Source organism: Monodelphis domestica, chromosome 6, assembly GCF_027887165.1.
Source record: "Monodelphis domestica isolate mMonDom1 chromosome 6, mMonDom1.pri, whole genome shotgun sequence".
Taxonomy (NCBI): Eukaryota; Metazoa; Chordata; class Mammalia; order Didelphimorphia; family Didelphidae; genus Monodelphis; species Monodelphis domestica.
The window spans coordinates 210,781,337-210,805,847 of NC_077232.1; the positions used below are offsets into that span (position 1 = coordinate 210,781,337).

Here is a 24,511-nt window from a genome sequence, read left to right on the forward strand (position 1 = left end):
AAAATATTTTATATGAATACCACATCAGTTATTCAAAAATCTTTAAAAAACCTGTTAGCATAGGAACACATTTCAAAGATCAACCAATAACATCTGCTTTAAATCACTCAAAATATTTCTTCGAATACTCTCTGAAGTACCATCGACCCTGAAGGACACATGCATGAATTGCAGAACTTGGATACGTGAAGAAATGACCAGTACTCACCTGTGAACCAAAGCAAAAAAGGTCAATTCCTAGCTCTAGTCCCATTCCATAGTCGCACTCGTCATTAGCAAACTGAACAAAAGTCACCATTTCCTGAATGGGGGCAAATGCTTTCAGTCTCTGCTCATCACTTGAAGCCTCAACAATCATTTTGCAAATTATCTTAAGATTAGCTGAAATGAGACAACATTTAAATAAGATTTCAGTTCCTCAATTGGATTAATGAATAAGTTACAAATTTTTATAAGAGGCATCTCAGTAGCAAAAAAGATCCACAGCATGTCAATCTTAAGTCTTCCTATTCAAACTAACATTGTTTTCACTTATGATTCTAATAGAAGAGAAGGACAGAAAGCAGGCCTTTATTTTCTTAAGGCCATTTCACTGGGGTTGGTTCCAGTAGCAAAGCCATTCCTAGGCTACTTTATAAAAGCAAAAGAGAAAGTGATTAGTGAAGACAGGCAATTCATTGCCAAAGGCATGTTAGCCATCTAGTTCATAGATTTTGCCGGGTAAGAGCTGAAATGAAAATGAAGTTGCCTTTGGACTTTCTCTGTACTCCAATTTAGCAGTAAAGAATGCTCTTAGTGAAAAAAGTAGCTATTTTCCAACATAAAGGGTCCAATCCTGAAGATGGAAGATTGAAGAATTCAAAATGAGAGAGCAAGGAGACTTGAAAAATCCAGTCCAGCCACTTCCTTTTTATAGATGGGAAAATAAGAATATAGAGGTGAGCAGCAGAATCAAGATTAAGATCTAGATTTCCTGATTGCTTTTCTAGGGTTCTCTTGAGACAATGGAAAGGGCTCTGAATTTGGAGTCAGTGGACCAGGGTTTGAACTTTGACTGTCTAAGTGACCTTTACAAGTTACTTTACCACTGGGGGACTTCCATGTCCTTATCTCACCAGACCTTATGGATGACCTTTAAAGAAAAACTTCCAGCTCTCAAGTCTAGAGGCTTGTTTCTGAAAAGGTTTCTGCAATTACCATTAAGTGAGACTCTTATATAAGTTAACTTGTGTGGAATCTTCTAACTACAAAATACCTAAGAACTCAATAAGTCACACCCTGAACATAAAAAAAAAAACCAACCTATCTTATAGGTCTCTCAAGTCTAGAGGCTTGTTTCTGAAAAGGTTTCTGCAATTACCATTAAGTGAGACTCTTATATAAGTTAACTTGTGTGGAATCTTCTAACTACAAAATACCTAAGAACTCAATAAGTCACACCCTGAACATAAAAAAAAAAACCAACCTATCTTATAGGTTAAAAATAAGAATGAAAATGATCACTCCCCACTCTAGTGGACTGAGGGGATGTGGAAGAAAAGAGCATGTGGATTGGCTAGCTCAGCCTGGGAACCTTCAATTTGTTGCTATATGGACTGTGCCAAAGGAGGAGCCTATATTGCCCCTTTCTGGAAATCTCAAAAAATCTTGTTTCTTTCTCTTTATCCCTATTGCTTCTTTAAAATATCAGACAATCTTCACGGTATAGTGGAAGAATATGGGTTGGAGGCAGTGGCTCTGTCTGTGTGAACTTGAGAAAACCTCATTTCCTGGGGAGCTATTTTACATGGCATTTTATCTATACCAAAAAAAGTGCTCTGAAAATCCCAAAACATTGCACAATTCTCTACAAGTATAATTTTTTTGTGCCCTTTCCCATGCATAAAAAGGGGAGACATTGAAAGGAGCCTGAAACTTCTAAAATTAGGAGGCAATGTCCATCTAAACATTTTCTGACTTCCACATCTTTGCAAGGTCAGTGACAATTACAAGGACAACTGACTGGCAGGCAGATCCAGTTTCCCCACATCCATGAGGAGGCCAGACAATTTATTTCCTATTTTATTTTTTTGTAGTGGGTTTTGGACCAAATCAAGAAGCTTAGAAAGAGACAGTGCAAGATGATTAGATTACTAAATCAGTATCAGAATAGGAAAGAAATAAACCAGAATAAAAATTCTGGAGACTCAAACAATATTAGTATGGCTTTCTAGGTATGTGGCAGCCCTTAAGGCTTAAGGAAGCCTCCTCTCAGGTTGCTACCAAATGAGAAAAATTTGCTTTTGCACCACAAAAATGATCCCAAAGGTGTCAATTATTGAACAGATACCCATTTACTATATTTCCAAATACAATCTGAATTTGAAATAAAATTCACTTTAAAAAATACCCAAATTAAAAAAATGTAGTGGTTACAATATCACCCATTTACGCTCCTCTGGTGATAATAGCAACTAGAATGCTCCGCTCTACAAGCCTTGAGGTGGAAGGGATTCTAAAGATATTCTGGCTAACCTTCTATAGATGAGCCTGAGAAGATGAATGGAAAATGACTAGAAGGAGCAGAGCTAAATTTTAAAGGGGCCAGTGCCAACCACTCTCTCCTAATTAGGAACTTTTGGGGCCTCTAGACAGAATGTGAGGTTACAATCGGCTACGCTCTTTCTCCTCCTGCCACCTGGCAGCAGTAACAGCTTGGAGGTCCGCCGGAGCAAGTCTGAGTACCGATTAAAGACCAGTGCAGGGGCAGACAGGCCAAGGGAGCACTGAAGCTCTCCAACAGAACTCTTTACAAACCTTCCAACCTTGTGAGCTGGATTAGTACTGGGAGGAACCTCTGGCTCAGACCTTGAGGTGTTGGTTCAAGATAACAGAATGAGCAGCAGAAGCGAAGGGAGACCCTGATCCTCTACCTCCAGACCAGCACAACAACGTCATATAATTTCAATGTTAGCACTATTCTGGAGCATATGCAACAGTTTTAGTAAGTTAAAGAGTTTTTCTTTCAATATGAGTTTTAAAATTCTGCTGCATTTGAAGGCACAATTTCATTACTTAAGCAGCTATACAAACAGTGGGAACAGAGAAAAACCTGCAATTCCCTTAAAACTTATTTACTTTTATTATCAGAATAAATTTATGCAAATTGTCATCACTTCTACATGTTGCTTCCATTCTCTGACTCTGCTTTGTGACCTCAGAGGGGCATATACTGCTTTAAGGAAAGCAACCCTGAAAGTGGGATCGGTGTGGGCCATAGATTGTAAATGATCGCTGGCTTCATGATAAATAGATGTTAGCTATCAGAATAAGTGGAGAGGAGGCTTTAAAGGGCCTGGACAGGACAAGACAGACCCAATAATGAGGGATGCCATCAGTGAGCAGTAGTCACACAGTGCCTCCTGGGACAGAGGAGGGGCATAAACTGTTGTTCTGGAGAACAACCAATTATCAGGATCCAGTGATCAGCAGGAATATCAGTTGAGGGAAGTCTGACACCCAGTCCTATTTCAGGCTTCTGAATGTCTAGACATGCCCCCAGATGTAAGGACAGGTTATCAACTTTATATTTAAGAAAAATTCAACATTTATCTCCCAATTACCACTCAGCCTTTGTTGGAGACCTAGAGCTAGTATTGCTAAAGATGCTTGTCTGTTTCTGATGGGAGCAGAAACAACCAGGATTGGGGGGGGGGGGGGGGGAGGAGGGAAGGAATGGTGACAAGAGATATTAGATAGTAAAGATCAGATGTTTTTTCCTCAATGACAGTATTTTACTCCTGTCAAAACCATTCTGCTTTTCTACATGAAATGTTATATAGATAATGAAAAAACTAGGAGGTATCAAGAAAAATCACAGGCTTCAAAATTAGTTCCAGAAACTTAGCTGTGTGATCCTGAGCAAGTCACTTAACTTCTGTTTGCCTCAATTTCCTCAACTGTAAAGAGATATTAGTACCTATCTCCAAGGATTGTTGTGAGGATCAAATGAGGTATCTGTAAAGCAACTGTCACAGTGTCTGGCACACAATAGGCATTTAAATAAATGTTTGTTTCCTTCTTCCTTCCATATACATTTATTTCTCTCTTTCTTTTAGAAAACCCTTACCTTCTCTGTCTTAGAACTGATCCTAAGTATCAGTTTCAGGGCAGTGCTGTAAGACTGGGCAATAGGGGTTAAGTGTCTTGCCCAGAGTCACACAGCTAGGAAGTGTCCGAGACGAAATTTGAATCTAGGACCTATTTCTAGGTCTGGTTCTCAATCTACTAAGCCACCTTAGCTGCCCTTCTTCCCTAGACTTCTCAATTAGGAATCTCCCCAGGTCAAATGCATCATATCATATTTCCTGGCAAATTCCCAAACTTTACAAATTAAGACATTTAAACTACTCTCCCACACCAACAATCACACCCCACTCATATATATTACCATCTGTTTCAGGGAGATCTCTGTAGCCAACATCATTTTTATCTATAGGGACAACCAGGCCTGCAGTGTGAAAGGTCTTTGTCACTACCTAAGATGAGAGGGGAAAAATGTACAAATTAGTTGGGATAGAAAGAATTCAAGAAATCCTTTTGACCGTGCATGATCATGTTTAGGAAATGGACTCTTGGGTAAAAGGATAATATGCAGTGATACCCTCTCTACAAATTCGTGACTTTAAGCAAATAAATGACTAGCTTGTTAATCAGCACAGTGGTCACCCAGGAATCTCTCATGCCTTGTCCCCAAGAGTCAAACTGTCCCCAGAAGGAAGAGAGTACACCTCCACAACCATTAAGGTCAAAATAGTTTTCTTCCAAGTGATATCATATAAACTTAGATCTGAAAGAAGACAAAGAAATGGCAAGTGGTGTTTCAAATTCTTTTTTTGAGGAGAATGTGTAATTTATAAGGTATTAATTATATAGCAATACAAGGTGGAAAGGACTGATCAAAGTCGCATTTTAAATGGAACTTTTAAGGAGGAGGAAAGGAAGAGGATTTTCAAGTTATAACCTCTCTTGAACTCTTTCTTCCTCTTTGTGACCTCACCCATCCCCAGCACCCCCAACTCCCCATGCCTTACTCTGGTTTACTTTACTTTCTGATGACTTTCTCCCACACTACCAGAATCCTCATAGGTCATCAAACCCCCAAACCTACAACTTTCCCTAAGCTGCTATCCCTCTTTCTTGAAAATTCTCCAAACCTGTCGAAGTTTCTATGAAAAGTTTGATCAAACACACTTCAAGGTTATAATCTTTGAAAGTGTCATGTGCATTGCTATGTTATCAATGGCTTGTTGCAAATGTCATTTTTAGAATAAAGCAAAAATTACTATAATCCAAGTTAAAGGATAGGTATAGGTGAGTACTAAATACTTTTTTTTTTTACCCTTAGCTTCTGTCTTAGAATTGATACAAGTATTGGTTCTAAGGCAGAAGAGTGGTCCCTTAATAGCAATGTAATCGGGATCAAGTGACTCACCTAGGATCATATAGCTAAGATGTGCCCAAGACCATATTTGAATCCAGGACCTCTAGGCCTGACTTCTTTCTATCCATTGAGGCACCTAGCTGACCCCAATCACATTCTTTCTGATGATAAAAATAATCTGCTGTTTTCTTAAGTTCCCCTAAATTCTAGCATTAGACTATTTTTTCTCTAAACTTAAAAAGTACTTTTTTGGTCTAAGCTCAAAAATAATGCACACCAAATACCTAGCCTTCTGGTGCTTAAGGCTTACAATTGATTGAATAAATCACCCAAAAGGAAAAAAGCAAAAAACACACATACTTAGCTGTATAGCTAATTGGCTGTGTTTCTACCCCAAATGTGAATCTGATAGCAGCAGGCCAGTAATAGCATTATAGCTGTGATTCAGATAAGAGTTTTAAAAACTCAAACAAGATTTTATGGGACCCTCATGAGATTCAATCCCCTTTCATCCCCTCCCTGGGTCACTAAGAGTTAGGAAGGAAAACAATCCTTACAGAGGGGGAAATAGGCAAACTATCTATTTTATCTTTAGATCTACTAAAAACCATACCTGAGAGAAAATGGAATAAGAGTCTGTAATCTTCCAAAAAACAAAAGGTGACTGGACAGTAGTGGGTAAGCTGTCTTGTTAAGCCAAAGCAGAAAGGTTCATTAATAACAATGAAAGACAGAAGAAATGATGGCAAAGTTGATGACTTCTTGTTTAAATGTTTTGCTACATATTAACTTCACTAAGGTCTGGAAATAATTTTAGTAAAAATTTTTTAAGTAAGTCTTTTTGAAAGATGTTACTTTGGGTTTCTTTTAGTAAATAGAATAATATTCTACCAGACAAGAACCTGAGAGTTCATTCGGTGTAACCCCTTCATTTAATAGATTAAAAAAAAAAAACCTAAATTCCCAACTCGCCCAAGGTCACAATTAATGAGAGGGTTGAAATACCAGTTTTCTTTCTGCTGAAACAAAATGTTCTACTCTCAAATGCAAGGGAAAACCCATCAATTTAAGAGACATTTAAGCTCATTATTCTCTTCCTAGAAGTTAATAATATACTAAAACTAACCTTTCTCTGCCAAAACTAACGACTAAACTGATGACTACAGTGAATTCCTTAAGTGTCAATCTGATGTCAATCATGGAATCTGTTAACAAATGCTTATGGACTAGTCCTTGAAGTAATCTTTAGCCAGATTTATACCCTTACTTGCCATTATTATGCTGCAAGAAACAAGAGAGCAGTAAGATCAGAAATTAGGATAGATCATACTGGGAGATTTGCCATGCTGCTCATCATTATTAATTCTAAAACAACTTTGACTATAAGGAACCTTATTAAAGAGAGTATATTAGATAAGAAGTCTGAAGATAAAATAGAGCTGACACACATCTTCTCAGGGCAGCAGCAGCAGCAACAGCTACATACCACTGCTATCAGAGCGCCATCCCTGAAGATGGAATGTTAAGGGTAAACTGAAGTAGATTTAGGATAATTTTGGTGGATTAAAGAGGTATGACCATATACAACTTATTCAGGAATAGTATTTTACATTGCCTGACCTGTACAAATGAATTATTGTTCATTGTGGAAAGACACTAAATAAGGTACCTATATCTTCCTAAACAGCATGAATACCCTCCCCTCTGAGAAGAACCTTTCCAGTAATATGATTGTTGTATTTTCTCCAAATCTTTCTGGCTGCCTTCTAACTTCCCTGTTAAATTTCAGAATGAATTTATTACTGCAACAACAAAGGCAGCCACATATCACAGCAATACCTGTTACTTGGAAAAGGAATGTGTACCTAGCATGCATTAGAAAAGATGCCAAAAGGAATTATACTGCCCCGAATGTTGAGGGGAAAAGAAGTAAGGATTTAGTTACAAAGGATAAATAAGAATAGCTGTCCCATCAATCCTCAAAACTATATGAATGGGGTGGGGGACAGCTGGGTGGCTCAGTGGATTGAGTCAGGCTTAGAGAGGGAGGTCCTAGGTTCAAATCTGGCCTCAGACACTTCCTAGCTATGTGACCCTGACAAGTCACTTAACTTATCCCCTACTGCCTAGCTCTTACCACTCTTCTGCCTTGGAACCAATTCCAAGATGGAAGGTAAGGGTTTAAAAACACAAAAACAAAAAAACCCATGATATGAATGGCTTTTCAAATGGTGAACTATTTCAGTACTTAAGGTCAGTAGTAAAGCACTCTACCTTACCCAAAACACCCCAAAAGTCAACTGAAGAAACCCAGAACTCATCTTAAAAAATGAAGTAGAACCCATTAGGAGAAAGCAAAAAGTTTTTCTTTGCCCTCTCAAAATATTTAAGGGACCCACCACCAAAAAAATAAAATAAAAATAAAAATAAATTAGAAGAGTTAAAAACTGGCATTTGCTCTGCTGGCAGCACAGACAAGCATGTATCTTCTGAGATAAGGCTGCAGACGGGAGCACATTTAACAATCTAAGGGAACCACTCTTCAGTGTTCCTTCTGGTCAATAAGGTGATCAGGAAGCCCCTAAACACTAACAGTATCCAGTTTGCCTTAGGCTGGGGGAAGGGCAAGGAAGCACAGAGGTGAAAAGAAAGCAAAAAAGTTTTTGCACAGGTATCAGTGGAACAGATTGAATCCATACTTTTTTATCTCTCTGCTTCATCTTCCCAGTTTTCTGTTCCAAGGAAAACCCCAACTTTTTGGCTGTTTCTGTTAGCTTTCTAACTAGATTTTGTAGTTCCGTTTTCTTTTCATCTGTTTCCTCTTGAATTTTTTTCATCAAAAATAATCTGAAAGAGAAAGGGAAGAAAGTCAGAAGAAAATTTTAAAATGTTTCTGACCAAGCTCACTCCAAAGTTTAGTTCAGTGACAGTTTGAAGGGAGGAATAACTATATTCATGCTATATATTAGAGGATAAATAAGGGAACATATAACAAACATACCTGATTCCATAAATACTCATTAAGTACTTACCATGCACAATTCACCAGAGAGACAAAGACAAGACCAAAGTAGGAAGGAAACAACATGTACACAGTTAAATATAAATTACATACAAAATGATACTTTGGGAGCAATTAATTGCCTCAGTGGATTTAGAGTCCTAGAGACAGGAGGTGTAGTGTTCAAGTCTGGTCTCAGGCATTTCCTAGCTGTATGACCCTGGGCAAGTCACTTAACCTCCATTGCCTAGTCTTACCACTCCTCTGCCTTAGAACCAATATCCAGTAAGACAGAAAGAGTTGTTTTTTTTTTTTAAATGGCTGTTACTTGAAAAAATTTTAATTAAAAAAAGCCAAGATCATCTTTTATTTACTTCATGAGTTTTTTTTTTAATTATATGTTGTTCTGTCACGGCATGGGGAATATGAAAATTGTATTGTACAGAAGCACTGGTATAATCTATATCAAGTGTATTTACTGCCTCTGGGAGGGGGAAATAAAGGGAGGGGGGCTTGAGAATTTGAATTGCAAAATGGCAGAAAACAATTGTCAAAAATTATTTCTACACTTTAATTGAAAAGAAAAGCAAAAAAAGCTAAGAGGTTGATAAAATATTATTTTCAGTACATCAATTTTCCCCCCTCTATAACTAAAATATCTTAAAGCAAACTATAGAATGACTAAGAAACAATTTTTTATCACTAAATTTATTCACAGTATATTATCCTGAGGTATATAATAAAATCATAAAACCATCTTATTAACACTTTAAAGAAAAAAATCTTACAGAAAAAAGTTTTATTTCACTCTAGTCTTACTAATATTGTAACTTTGGATATGTTTGTCTTCAGGCATCTAATAGTGGCCAGAAGGCATATCAGGTTTGAAAATTCAGCATTTCTGTTCTAAAAGAGGTCAGGGTAATTAAAGGATGAAAACCCCATGTATCCTTCAATAAAATATTTTCTTGGTAGTAAAAGAACAAATTTATTTTAAAATTTGCTACCAGGAATGATTAAACAAGTTGTAGTATATGACTGTGATGGAATACTACTGTGCAATAAGAAATGATGAGATTTAAAAAAAAAAAAGAAGGGACAGCAAGGTAGCTCAGTAGATTGATACAAATCTGGTTTCAAATCTGACCTCAGAATTCCCTAGCTGTGTGACCCTGGGCAAGTCACTTAACCCCCATTGCTTTGCCCTTACTACTCTTCTGCTTTGGAACCAATACACAGTATTTATTCTAAGGTGAAAAGTAAGAGGCTTTAAAACGAAACATGGAAAGACCTACATGAAATTATGAAGAGTGAACAGCATAACCAAGAGAATATTATATATAGCAAAAGAAATATTGTTTGAATGACTGTGACTATCAACCTCTAGAAAAAAGAATCAATAAAAAAGAAATATACAAGACAGAGAAAATAAAATTTATCTCCTCCCCATACTCCAAAAGTAAATGAAATTATTCTAACCATAAAATTGGGAGGAAAAAGTATTAAATCTTACTTGACTGCAGCAAATACATTTTCTCCATTTTGAACAATTGTACAACTTATCTTAGCTTCATTTACACCAACATATTCAGGAAGTTCATCAGGTGAGTCCCTGTTAAACACAAAGATATTGAGAGGCTCATAATATTTCTTGCAACATTCAGGAAAAAAAGGATTTCAACTGATAAAGCTGTCAATTTAGGTCCGCAAAATTTCCCCTAAAAGTACATGAAAACAAATTGCTAGGTGTCAAGATTGAGTAAAATGTTGTCTCAACATGAGATTTGCTGAACATAGCTATATCTTACCAACTAGAAACATGTTGGGAAGCAAAATGTTTTAATAATGTGGGTCTTCTAAGTACTTCTGAGAAGCACAGGGCTTAAAAACATGTCTTTTGTAATTTAACCTAAAATTAGATTAAGACCTACTTGTGTAGCCCATAAGAACAGAACTTATAGAATGAGCAATATTTTATTCATCTGTACCCTACACGAAAGGATTATGGGACAAAAGTAGTTAAAAGTAGAAAAGCCCATGAATTCTGGACATACTTACTGCTCCCATGAATTCTGGACATACTTACTGCTCCCACCTTCTATCGTGCTCCTCTCTTCCCTTACCCCCTTGAATTTACTGACCTAGTTGATCTCCTGGTTACTCTTCTGGCTAGATAAAAAGTTTCTTTCATACAACTTTGGTAAGAAAGTTTTCTCTCTTACCAAGCTCCTGTGAGCACATGGGTGGTGGCATAGATGGAAAAAAAAAAAAGAAAGTGAGGCTTCCCAGCATACTTCTTACAGCTCCCCTACATTTTAATTCAATAATTCAATGAGGATTCTCATAATTTCCCAGGAGAAAACACAAGTGGAGAGAGCATTACAAAAGTTCACCTATCTTTTAGAGCTGGGTTGCACTGGTTAAGGTAAGAAAAATAGTCGAGTCCACTCATTACTTTAGCTATCCACTAAGTTAAAGACAATGTGTCAATCACTGAATCATAAAATACTACTATTGGAAAAGACCTTGGGTTAGTCTGGTGTATAGCTACCAACAATGAGTGAAAAGATACTAGGTAGTTGCTTTCTAATCAGAGGAGAAAAAACCAAGTTTCTTACCTGTAATACCCCATGTGATACTGAGTTTTGTCATCTCCATTAATGATGGTCTGGAACTCAGGAGGATCATAAAAAAACCTCCAGTGAAGGTTGAAATTTAGGTCTGTTGCTTTGTTTTCCACTTTGTGTTTTCCAGAAAGAATATCAAAAGGACCAACAAGTTGGAGTCCACAGCTTAAGAGTGCATCTGTATATGAAATTAAAGTGTACATAGGGAAGAAATAAAGTTTCTGGCAGGAAAATAGTATTAACAATACTGTCTATTCAATCACACATTCTTAAGTATTAATCATACAAAAACAAGGATGTTTTTCAATATGAAATAGATCTTTGTAGTAGCATGTAAAGATTGTTTATTCAATTCAGACATTTCTCAAGGGAAGACACTGGGCTAGTCTCTAGGTTAAGCCATTCACAATCACTGCCTCTATTCCCCCCTCCCCCTTCAAACTCCTAGTAACTAAAGTTTTCACTTTCTCCATTTTACTGAACTCCATTCTGTTCCAATAACCTCGAATTGCAACATCCAACAAAATTCCCATGTGTGTATTTCAATTCCCCTTGATCTTGTCACAGCAAATGGCATTTCTGCCTACTTCCCTCCCTGCTGAAAGGCCCCTCCCTCCCCTGGATTCTATGAGAATCACCATTTTGGTTTTCTGCCTACTTTGCTCACATCTATTCTACAGTGAGGGTCTTTTACCCACTTCATGAGAGTTTTTCCCTGAAGTTCAGTGCTTTTGTCCTCTCTTCTTTCTCTCCAAGAAAACTCATCAGCTATCATTCCTATCATTCAAACAGTAAACATTTAATAAATGCTACTATATTCTTAGGACCCAAGGATCCAAAGACAAATATAACAGTCCTTGCCTTCAAGGAGTCTGCAGTCCATGAGGAGAGATTACATGAACATAAATGAACATATACAAAACAAAATGTTAAAGAAGGGGTACTCAAAGCTAAGGGGATCAGGAAAAAACTCTTGTGGAAGATTAGTACTAAGCTAAATTTTGAAAGGAAGACTTCATAAAAAAAAAAAAAGAGGTTGGGAGGGAGTATACTCCCAGCATGGTAACATCTCACGAGCCCTTTATAGGCACTGAGATCATGGAGGGATAGACAAAAGTAAACTCAGCTTGCATAGGGAAGGAGCACTAATCTGCCTTTATTTGAAAGACCTGGACAATGGGTTCTCTTCAGTGACCTCCCTGCCTAAAATTGGGGGCAAACTATAGACCAGAGGCCAGATTATAGGTTCATCTCCCTCTTTCATCTTGATCATGTTGTCCTTGGTTCCAAGACAGCAGGCAGCAACACCTTGTTCCCTTAAGTATTCATAAGTTTTTCCCTAAACTTTGTCCTTGGTGAGGAAAGTGGGACAGAAAAATGGAGAAGTGATCTTCTTTGTTAGAGATCCATAAAAGAAATTCTTCAATTTGCCAGAAGTTTCATGTGAAAGGATAGCTAAGTACATAATAGATTTGTTAGAATAAATGGCAAATATGCTCAAATGACTCTGTGATCCCATCCATGTGGATACTACTTTCAACGACACAGTTGGCCTCAATGAATGGATAGATACATGCCTGTCCATCCTTTGGGAGTCTTTTTTTTTTTTTTAAATTTGGTCATTTCCAAACATTATTCATTGGAAACTATCCTTTGGGAGTCTTGATAATACCTTCCCTCCATTGAGTTCTCCCCAAAGGGTTCACCCCAAATACTTTGAGGCCTTCCTCATTTTTTCCTAATACTGTGTGGATAAGTAGGAGTACAAGACACCTCTCGCCACTGGGCTTCCTATATTATTTTTGGTCAGATATTTCTTTGATGATATCCTTTACTCTGGTTCTTAGAAGTTATTTTTAAAGTGCTACAGCCTGCTCATACTCAATGGATGTGCCTCTCCACCACGGTCCAATGATTTTTGGAGATTATAGTTTTCCAGTTTTATGACTCGCAGTCATATATCATCAATAGTAGGACAGTGGTATTAAAAAAGGGAATCTTTCTTTTAGGGAGAAGTTACTAAAGGAGCACTGCAATTTCTCATAAGCAATCTACCCTATTTTCCTTCTCTTTCTGTCTAATTCCAGGCCCAATTCAGTATTCATTTTTATTTTCTAAGATAAACACACTGAATGCCATAATCTGGGACAATAAGCATTCTCTATTCATGTGGTGGTTAGGTCAAACTGAATTATTATGAATTCCTTATCTAGAAAGTCATGAAATCTGGACCTTAAGTCAAACAGCAAAATGAATCTGCAGAGAAGTAGCTGAAAGACCTTACTATCTAGAAGAAATATCTTTTCAACTTTTATCTTCTGAATCATCTTCTACCCATATAACAAGAGTACCTCTCTTTTGTGTGTGTGTGCCTCAACTGATATTAATGAATAGGCCATATGTGGTTATATTTTGTCAAGGAATCATGCATAATTTTTCATTATTAACGGGAGCTACCTTATTAGAAGTGAGACTTAAAACAACATTTTCTTCTACCAAATACAAACAATAAACAGTGGAATCTTCTTTCAGTCAACCATATGATGGTAAGGATGTTGTCTATCATAAAATATTGCTTGTGAAAGTCTGCCTGTTCCCTATTAATATCTGCATTCAATACATGTATTAGTCAGATTTCATACAGATTAGAAAGCAGGCAATTAGTTGTTGCTGTTCAGTTGTTTTTCAGTCATGTGTGACTCTTTGGGACCTCATTTGGAGTTTTCTTGGCAAAGGTACTGGCCATTTGCCATTTCCTTCTCCAGCTCTTCTATAGGCAACTGAGGTTATGTGACTTGCCCCAGGTCCCAGAGTTAGTGACCAAGGCCAGATTTGAATCCAGGAAGAAGAATAGGTATACATAGGCAAGTTATTATTCTAATAAAAAGCACAAAAATGTATGGTACATATTAAGGGCAAAGGGAAGGGGAAATAAACATTTATATAGCCCCTACTATGTATTATACTAAGTGCTTCGCAAATATTTATTCCATTTGATCTTTATAACAACCCTGGAAGGTAGGTTCCATCTACCTTCTCCAATTATATTTTTCCAATTCTGAAGACAACAAAAATAATTTTCAAAACCTTACAGCACTCATTTGTGAAGCTGTTAAATACAGTAAGGTGTTTAAAGTTTCTAGAGATTGTAAACAAATGCGTCAAAGAAAACCTCTATTTAGAATATCCTATGGAAAATTGCTTTGATTCAAAGAGACTGTCAGAAATGAAGACCCTTCTTCTAGCCACTCACAGTTCACGTCCCCTCACTTTATCCTCCACACTGTCAAGATTAATTTTCCTAATTAGTTTTTATCATGTCACTTCATATTTCAAAAGTCTTCAGTGACTTTCTTTTACCTACAAAATACAGTTCAAATTCCTCAGCATGCCTCCAAAGGTCCTCCAACACTGGACCCCATCCTATCCTCTCGACTTTCTCTTCCACTAGTCACCTCTTAAACTTTTGCTCTAGTCAAACTTTTTTTTTTTTAATCCTTCATGGCTTTTCTGGGCATAGAGGAGAAACTTGTCTAAATGGGAAGCATATACTTACATATGATTTTTAAAAGCAGACCTAAAGTTTTTCAAAGATTATCTTACATGATGAAAACCATTCCATCTTATTCACCAGACCTTCGCTTGCCACATTTTAAAAAACCACCAAGTTATATAGCTACATCAAATTTACCATAATTTTCAAGCAGATTTATATATTTTGTTTAGACTTCCCCTTAGTGGTGTCTATATCAGGATTTTTTAGGTTTCTTACCAGCTGGTTTTTCAGGATTAAGTTCTTCACAGAATTTCCAAAAGTGATAGAAATCTTCAGGCATTGAGAGCTTATAGAGATTTTCCACTTCTTGTCGAAGATCATCTGAGACATCTGCCCGGCTAACTCCTTTCTTCTTAGTGTATTTTGATTTTTTATGCTGCAAATTAGCACAAATGATATAAATCTTAGATAACTTTTCCTGAACACCACCAATGTTTCCCATCCCTTTAAGGGGTATGTCAACAGCAGATGGATTCTTTGCAAACAAAATGGGTTTGGTGTATATTCTTCAAGGGTAAAGTTTCAACCTGTCAGTGAGCAGGAGAGTCACTGTTTGCTAGTGGAGAACAAAAGGGAAGAGTCAAGTCTGTGAAAGATACACACACACACACACACACACACACACACACACACACACACACACACACACACGATTTATTAAGATAACATGAAGTAACATGAATTAAGGAGGAAAAGAAAGAAAAGAGAAAAAAGACAAAGAAAAAGAGAGAGGCAATTAAAAAAAACAAGAAAGGAGGGTCTCTCTGATTTGCTTGGTTTTGTAATCTGTGACAAAGGGCTTTATGTGAATAGATGTCATGTTAATCATGGCTCAGGACTGCTGAGAGGGAAGAGAGTGGTCACTGGGTCAGCAGAGGCTTTCTTCTGTGTCCCTCTTGGCACTGTTTCTGAGGAAGTCACGCACAACTACCTCCTAGTTACTGTCTTATGCCTATGGAAAAAAATGTATATAGAGATTAGCATATACACATTACTGGAAGGTGGGAGGGAGATGGTAGGAGAGGAAAAAAAAAGGCTAAGAGACCTTAAAACAAGGTTCTTTGACCCGGGGCTAAGTAAAAAAAAAAATTAATAATAATTGGTTTCCTTTGTAATTCTATGAATTTAATTTTATACATTTTTACTATACTGCCAAAGGGATCATGATATTAAAAAGGCTAAAATCTTCTAAAAAAGAACTGTCCCTGATTTGGTCAGAAAGTTTTCCTTAACAGATAAAGACAACACCTACCCACCCCCCCTTCATCTTTTGCATGAACAAAAGAAAGGCAATTAGGATAAAGGGAAGTGATTAACTAGGGGGAAAAAAATCTTTGTATCAAATACCTCAGATAAGGTATGAAATCTAAGCTATATAGATCTCTAATAAAAACATGAGGTCAAAAGCCTAAACTCCATAGAAAAATGGTCAAAGACTAAAGTCAAACAAATTCTCAAAAGAATGACAAGAATTAGCTACCATTTAAAATAATGTCCTTATCACTGATAAAATTGCAAATCAACATAACCCTTGGGGAGTTTTACTTCATACCCAGAAAACTGACAGATGGTAAAAGCTGTGAATTATACAATTCTGGAGGGGTTAACTAAAGCATTATTTTTGGAGTTACAAAATTAGCCCAACCATTCCCCAATTAAAAAATATGTGAATAAAGTAGACTAAAATGTCCATATCCTATGACCCAAAGATTTCACTGATGGTATGTGGCCTAAGAAGTAAATGAAATGAAAAGCTTCATATATACCAAAATAGTTACAGCAGTACTCTTGTGTGAACAAAGTAAAATGGCCACAGACAGAAATGGCTAAACAAATTGCAGCACATAAATATATGTGTTATTAATTGTATTTGTATTCCGGGTGTTTTAGACTTAGCACACACCCAGGCACATATTATGTGCTTGAAAATGTCATCATCTAATTACAGTAAAGAAACAATAATATGAATAATGGAGAAGGAAAGGCATAAATTAAGTAAAGCAAAGTAAGCAGAACCTTCCCCATTAGAAGATAAACTCCTTGAAGGCAAAGGCTGTTTTGCCTTTTATCTTAGCACAAAGTATAAATACTTAATAAATACTTAATAAATACTTAATATTGACGAATTTTGCTGAACCTATTCCTTTTTAAAAAAATGTTTATTATAAGAGATGGCTTTTTGAGAAGGGACAGAACAGTGAAAAAACAAAAATAAAAATAAATAAAAATTTATTAGAAAAAACCCTCAAAGAAATAGTTAATACTAACTTATATTTGGATAACCCCAAAGTGTTTTAATATACAGCATTTCCTCTAATTGTTCTATAATTCTGTGGCATAAGCAGAAAATATAACAGATGAGAAAATATTTGGAGGTAAACGAATGAGTTTGTAATACCGCAAACAAACTTCATTAATCTTCTAAAATATTGCTTTTATTAGGATAAGATTTGGGTTTTGTTTAAAAAAGTTAAGTTCTGGAAAGCTGCTTCATCTTATCCTAATACTTTCAATATACCACCTCAACGGTTTCATATAGCATAGAGAACAAAATCCATCATTTAGAGGGACTTTATATAAAAATTCTAGGCCTTATCTATAATCTTTGGTGTAAAAGTCCTCTAAAACTTGTTCTAATCTGCCTTTCCAGCTTGATTTCTTTTCCATATTCGAGTTGAGATTTTAGAACTGCCAAAGAACATCATATTTTCTAACTAAATCTTACTCAGAAGCTAAAACTGAGCTTATATCCCATATTAAAATCACAAAAATACTGTATATTAAATGGACCCAATAATCCTCAATGCCACTGAACTAAATGACCAAAACAAGACATTTAATAATCACAAAAGCTAGCTCACTAACACACTAATTAAAGCCTTTATTATTTCTTGAGCCAATGGATTCTACTTTTGGAGACCTCTAATTATGAGTCCAGATTATATTTTATTTTGGGGGCAATGGTGAGTCATTGGTCTTTGTTTTGCTTTTTAAACCCCTTACCTTTCATGTTAGAATCAATATCCTATATTGGCTCCAAAGCATTCATATAGTAAGGGCTAGGCAATGGGAGTTAAGTGACTTGCCCTGGGTCACACAGCTAGTTAGTATCTAAGGCCAGATTTGAACCTAGGACCTCCTGTCTCCAGGCTTGGCTTTCAATCCACTGTGCCACCTCACTGAACTGCCACTGGTGTTTTGTGAGCAGGGAGTGACAACATCTGATAAATACTTTTTTGACAACATCTGATGAATACTTTTTGAAAAACTTTGACAGCCATGTGCAGGATGATAGAAGAAACCTAAAAAATAATATGTTTGTTTATTGAATGAATTTCCATCCTTCCTTTAATTTTGCTAGTAAAAGGAAAAACCCTGGGGACTCAGACAAAAATATAGGATCATAAAGTCAGGGCAGGAAGGGCCTTTGGAAGCAATCTAGCCCACCTCTCTCACTGTACTGTAGGGGAAACTGAAGTTCAAAGAAAAGTGCCTTGGTGATATTTTAGCACCTAGTAGATAATCAGGAATCAAGCTAAGTGCTTTGCAATTACTATCTCATGTGATCCTCAAAACAATCCCAGGAGGTTGGGGCTGTTATCCCCATTTTACAGATGAGGAAACTCAGGTGTGTGTATGTGTGTTATTTTTTAAAGTAACTTGAAACAGCTTCACACAGATAGGAAGCCTGAGACAGAACTGAACTCACCTCTTCCTGACTTCTGAGTTTCTATCTCTATGGACAAAAAGGGTCTTTTGAGTCCAAATCAGTAAATATGTGCAAAAACTGGATGGCAGAGTTGAAGGGACTTACCCAGGGCCACACAGCTAGGAAGTGATTGAGAAGCGATAGGAAAAATAATAGTGATAGTAACAGCTAACATTTAAAGGGAGCTGACTAAGCATGAAGTACTGTGCTAAGCACTTTACAATTTTTTCTCGCTTTGACCCTCCCAATAACACTGGGATTTAAGTGCTATTGGTCCCATTTTACAATTGAGGAAACTGAGGCAAATAGTCAATTACTCAGGGCCACACAGCTAATAAAATGTTTGAGGAAGGATTTGAATAATAGCAATAATAGTTAACATTTCTAAGACGCTACCTTCCCAAAAGACACAGTGCCAAATATTTTATAATTTTTACCCCATTAGATTCCCATAACCCTGAGAGGTAGATGCTATTATTGTGCCCATTTTACAGTCGGAGAAACCGAGGCAAACAGCAGTGAAGAGAATTGCCAAAGGTCATACATCTACTAAGTTCCAGCAAGCTGCACTGGAACTCACATCTTCCTGATTAAGCCTCCTCCCCTCCCCCACTTTGCATATAGCGCCCCCCTCCTGGTCATACAATGACAATCAGAACATTCCAGAACCCAACATAGGCTTCCTGATCATCTAAACCAAGGGGCCCCCTCTTCCCTGCTTCTCTCTCCTAGAAGTGAGGAAATTAATGAAGCCAATAGAGGGGTGGTAATCTGCCCCGCCCCCAGACACTGAGCCAGCAGCAGGGCAGGAGACATTCCAGAGAGGAGGGTGGCGGGTAGGGGGGTGTGTGGTGGTGGTGGGGAGGGTGGGTCGAAGACCTCAGAGGTCCTTCCTCGATGGTTAGTTGGTGTGTGAGAAGAGGTGGGGGTTCCAGTGCCACAGGGGCTGCCTCGGCCTCTCGCAGGGACCCACCCTTAGATGCTGCCACCAGCACAACTAAGCTCCCTACCCCGGGGGCCACTTTCCCCAGCACCTACCTGAGACCCGGCCCCATCTCTAGACTTGCGCTTCCTGCGGCCTCTCATGTCGCCACTGGACAGGGAAACAGCCCCTTTACAACCGCCTCCTACTCGGAGTGCCACAAGCAACTGCTTCCGAGGTCAAAGGTCAAATCCTCCAACCAATCAGGAGCTACTCTTCTTGCCTCTTTTTCCACACACACCCCCGTTCCACTTGCCAGTACGGGGAAGAGGCTCCACCTACCCAACGGTTTCTATGGTGTTAACGGAAGCCTGCTCCCCCCCTCCGGCCCCGCCCACTACTTGTGTGTTTGGAGCCCGGGAAGAAAGGCCCCACCTCCTCCAGAGTTCCATAGAAAGATCTCTACTAAAGCCAACGAATAAAGAGCATTAAGCTATATGATGATGGGCACTGCGCTAAGTGCTGGGGATTCTAAGAAACTCACATTTTTAAATTAAATTTTTTTCAAATCATAAAAATTGTATTTTTTTTTTTGCCCTTCCTGGCTCCTTCAATTACTGAAAACCAAAACCAACCAACTCCACAAATCCCCAAACAAAACAAAGACCAAACTCCTGGGATAAATATGCTTTTGATAAAACAAACTCCCATTTTGACCATATTGAAAAAACAGAAAACTAAAGCACCCCGATTCCATCTTTCACCTCTCTGACCAGAGAAATCATAGGCGTTCATTGTTCTTTCAACAAAGTTCTTTTAGCTTTCAAAAGTTGTTTGCTTTTATGGTATAATTGTTATATATATGTACATATATATTATTCTCCCACTTCTGTTAACTGAATCAGGTTTTTAACCTTTAACCCATAACTTCCTTAGTAACAATTCTTAGACAGAAGGGCAAGGGGTAAGCAAATGGGGATTAAGTGACTTGCCCAGGGTCACACAGCTAGGAAGTACCTAGCTGTACTTCCTGGAATCAGATTTGGACCCAGGACCTCCCAACTCCAGGTCTCTGCTCTATCCACTGACCCATCTAGCTGCTTCTTCACCAGTTTTAAAAAGCCCTCCTAGGCTGCTCTGAAACCATCACCTTCCTCATTTCTTATAACATGTAATATTGCCGTTATACCATAATTTGTTCAGCCATTCTCCCAACTAATAGCTAAGAATGATGGCATATGTATTTATATATCACATTAAGGTTTACAAAAGACTTTTACAAATATTATCTCATTTTATTTTCATAGCCACCCTGGGAAGTAGGCTTTACTACTATCCCCATTTTACAGATAAGGAGATTGAAACAGAGGTTAAATGACTTGTCCACAGCCACACAGCTAATGTCTGGGGTGGGATCTGAATTTGGGATTCTCTGACCCCAACATTTTGCCTACCAGCTGCTATGGTCAGAAGCCAGAGGAGAACCCAGTTCATTCTAACTGAAACCCTGTTCTTTATCCAATACACCAGATTGTTGGGCGTGTGCATGTATGTGTCCTTGTGAAAGAAGATATCCAAAAGGTTTTTTCTACAAAATTCTAATAGCTGAGAATCTAGGGCTACCCTTAAATCACCAGAATCCTGGGCTAAGCTAGCGTCTCAGAAATCAAATGGCAGTTATGTGTAGATAATTATCCAAGCTAAACTTGTCCCGTATATCACCCAAGCTAAATAAAAAGTCACAGAAATTTCCAACCATTATATATAGACTGGGTTTTGGTGGGGAGACGAGACACCAATATAATAACCACAACATTTCTAAATACCTCAAAGGTCTTGTTAAATTTTGCTACTTTGGAATAAATTGTCCAGAGTGGTGATTATTATCCTCTTTACTGTTCCAGGCTTGTGATTCATCAAGATGAGAAATGCCCAGCGTGGAAAATGCTGGTCCTGATACAAATGGGCAACCCATCGGTTAACTCACTGTCTAAGAGAGTTGTCTGGGGCTACTGAAAAATAGAGAGACTTACTTGGAGGCAGGATCGGAACCCAAATCTTTTTGACTCCTAGTCTGATGCTCTTAGCCAGCCTGCCTTTAGTGCAATGTTATTCTGAATGACAACTATCAATAACTGACTTTATACAGTGTTATAAGGTTTGTAAGACACTTAAATATATTATCTCATTTGGTTCTCACAGCGACCACTGCAGGCATCATCATTCCCATCAGAAGACAAGAAAATGAAGACGGGGCCTGGGGAAGAAGGGATTAGATGATCTCTAAGCCCCCATCGGACTCCGGAATATTCAGTGTATGTCCGTGGTTAGAGTTCAAGACCCCGTGCAAAAATCCTGTCTTAGGTATTTTCTAGCTGTGTGACCTTGGCTAAGTCACTTCAACTCTGTCTGCCTTTGTTTGCTCCTCTATAAAATGAGGGATTCACACTCAAAGACTTCTTGGGTCCCTTCTAGCCATAAATTGACTATTGTGGTGGCACAATGTAATGGATATTTTGCAGCTATGTGAGCCTGGGCAAATCCCCTCACTTCTGTTTGCCTTAGTTTTTTCATTACCTCCAAGGATAAGGATCAAATGAGATAATAATTGTAAAGCACTTGGCACAGTGCTTGACAGAGAGTGGGCCCTAGGGAAATGTTTTTTATTATTTGACTATTTAGTAATTCTATAGATGCGATTATTATTAATATTATTATCATAGAACGCTTCCTCTATCCACGCTAGCCTGAACTTTGTCAGAAAGGTATCGTCTAGGTGAGGTGGCGGTTTTTAATGGAGATGACAAAACTCAGTATCCCATGGGGTATTGCAGGTAAGAAACTTGGTTTTTTTCTCCTCTGATTAGAAAGCAACTACCTAGTTGCCTAGGTGAGCACTGACTGGTTAAAGGACTTGCCCAGGGTCACCCATCTAGTCTGAGGGCAGATTTGGACTCCAACCACTTCTCTTTTAAAAGAGTTTTTAGCCCCTGGGAGGGTGCTTAAACAAAACAAGGGTCTGCCAAGGGAACCCTCAAAAAGCAGCTGTTTTGTTAGGGTCAACAAAAACCTTTTGTGACTCGCTAATTGCTCTCCTCCAAGAAGCAACCAATAGCTCCAGGAACCATTGGGTTGGAGGGCAGAAACCTTCACCTCCAACAGCCGTGTGGCTTCAGGCAGGGAACAGTAAAGAAGGGCCCCTTGGGGTTTCCCCTCTTTGGGGGATCCAGAGCTCTTCCCACCGCCATGACGGCAGAGGCTGCGGAGCTCAGTCAGGAGGGTCCTGCCTGGATCCCTGAGCAGTCGCTGGAGTTCTCTCAGCCACAGGAGGGCCCCCTTGTTGTTTTTGAAAACGATCCGCCAGAGCTGCATCCTCCGGGGGCACAAGGCTACCTGGCGGGAAACCCGGAGACTAAAGCTCGGAACAGCTAGAGTGTACTTTAAAAAATGCAACTGGAGCTTCATGAAACGGAAAGCGATCTGACGTTTGCAACCTGTCGCTTTTATATGGAAAACCGTCTGAAAAAGAGTCTTGTATGCTTGTGAGGGATTTCCGTTTCACCCCTCCAAGATGAATGAGAAGGGGCGGCTAGGTGGCACAGCGGTCTGGAGTCAGGAGGAGCTGGGTTCAAATGTGACCTCAGACACTTCCTAGCTGGCTATGAATCACTTAGCCCCGGTTGCCTAACCCTAACTGCTCATCCCTCTTAGAACTGATACTAAGACAGAAGTTAAGAGTTAAAAAAAAGAAGAAGAAAGAAGGAATAGGCAGAGAAAAGATTACTGTATCAGGTTATTGGTGTTGTTTTTTTTTAATTAAGAGACCGTGGAATTTATTTTTATGTAATTCTCCCATTTTACAGATGAGGAAACTGATGAAATGCCCGGGTCCTAAGGGTAGCCAGCAGCACAGTTGGGATCCGAGCCCAAATCCTGGATTTGCTGACTACTATCCACAAGTTATTCGTCATCTTGAGTCTCAGTTTCCTCCCTTGTAAAATGAGGCATTGGACTAGAGGGATGCTGTGGTGCTTTCCAGGTTTAATTCTAGCCTAGCAAACTGAAGAGAGGCAGCTCACAAGAGCACAGCTGTCCAAATGGCAAAGATTTTTGGCCACCGTCTCTCATCCAACGATGAATGTGGGCACCAAGAAGTTGCCATCAATAGAGGTACTTCATACTTGATGAATCTGCTACCCAGCCTGTACAATGTTACAATTAAGAAATGAAGGAACAAACTTATTCTTATCAGTTGGCTTCCTTTAATTGGTCACCACCACTGCAGAATTAGAAGGGGGCCTCTCAGAACTGAGGACCATTAAAAAACAAAAACAAAACAAACAACCCTTACTTTCTGTTCTAACTCTAAAATAGAAGGGTTAAGTGACTTGCCCAGGGTCACACAGCTAGGAATCACCCAAAAGGTCAAATTTGATCTCAGGTCCTTCCATCTCCAGTCTTGATGCTCTATCCACTAGCTGTCCCAGAACTGAGGACCATTTTGTAATTTTCTTTGTTTTCTGAGTTGCTTCATGTGAAACAAAAACCCAAAGGGCCAGGCCACCGGTGATTTAGCTGGGCTAGTACTCAGGAAGGAGAGAGTTTATTGTCAGGTCTAGACTCAAGGCCCTTCCCAGTAGGGGAGGACCTGCCAAAGTTTGTGCTCTATAGGCATTACCTTCTACTCTTGGGAGAAATCGTGAAAGAGTGCTTTGTGGAGGATCTACTTTGGAGGCAGGAGGACATCATGGATCAAGATGGGGATGAGGCTGGGAGGAGGGGGAGACTATTCCAGGTAGGACAAGGGAGGCAAAAAGGAAATGGAAGCAAGCAAGCACTTGTTAAGTATTTCCTGCATACCAAGCCCCGTGATGAATTCTAGAATAGAAAATAGAAAAGTGAGAGACAAGGAATACATCTAGAAGGTTTCAACTACCAGTGAAATAGAAAAGTCCTTAGGGAAGGAGCAAGCAGGTGGTAATCCATGTTCTTTAACATCATCTCCATTGATAAAACCATATCCACTTCGGATGCTGAGCTGTTCAACAGTGCCAAGGACTTTGGCAGTATGAAGCACGAAACAAAGACCTGTCCTTTGAGACTTTAATTTCCAGTGTTCTCTCCTTCCAGATCATTGTGACATTTCTTATGTGTTTGACTATAGAGGTCCAGCCGATACCCCTCAGCTGAGGGGGTTTGAGTCAAGAAGGACACTGCCACATGCATCCCTACGAGGTTAAGTCATATAATTTATGACGTGAAAGACCCAGGGCA

At 38.6% G+C, this 24,511-nt stretch overlaps 1 protein-coding gene across 2 annotated transcripts in view; it reads right to left on the reverse strand.

Moving 5' to 3' along the window:
* LOC100021021 (histone PARylation factor 1) overlaps positions 1 to 24,511 on the reverse strand; it is a 29,992-nt gene that overhangs the window by 1,960 nt on the left and 3,521 nt on the right. Inside the window, exons 1-7 of one of the 2 annotated variants that reach the window (XM_001373274.5) lie at positions 19,354 to 19,611; positions 14,823 to 14,982; positions 11,042 to 11,228; positions 9,937 to 10,035; positions 8,122 to 8,269; positions 4,430 to 4,517; positions 209 to 381 (exon numbers count right to left, since the gene is read on the reverse strand). In XM_001373274.5, coding sequence (XP_001373311.2) covers positions 209 to 381; positions 4,430 to 4,517; positions 8,122 to 8,269; positions 9,937 to 10,035; positions 11,042 to 11,228; positions 14,823 to 14,982; positions 19,354 to 19,401 — 903 coding nt within the window. In that variant the 5' untranslated portion in view covers positions 19,402 to 19,611. Of the gene's footprint in view, positions 1 to 208; positions 382 to 4,429; positions 4,518 to 8,121; positions 8,270 to 9,936; positions 10,036 to 11,041; positions 11,229 to 14,822; positions 14,983 to 19,353; positions 19,612 to 24,511 lie in introns of those variants that run through there. The other variant, XM_007496125.2, reaches the window with a different exon arrangement.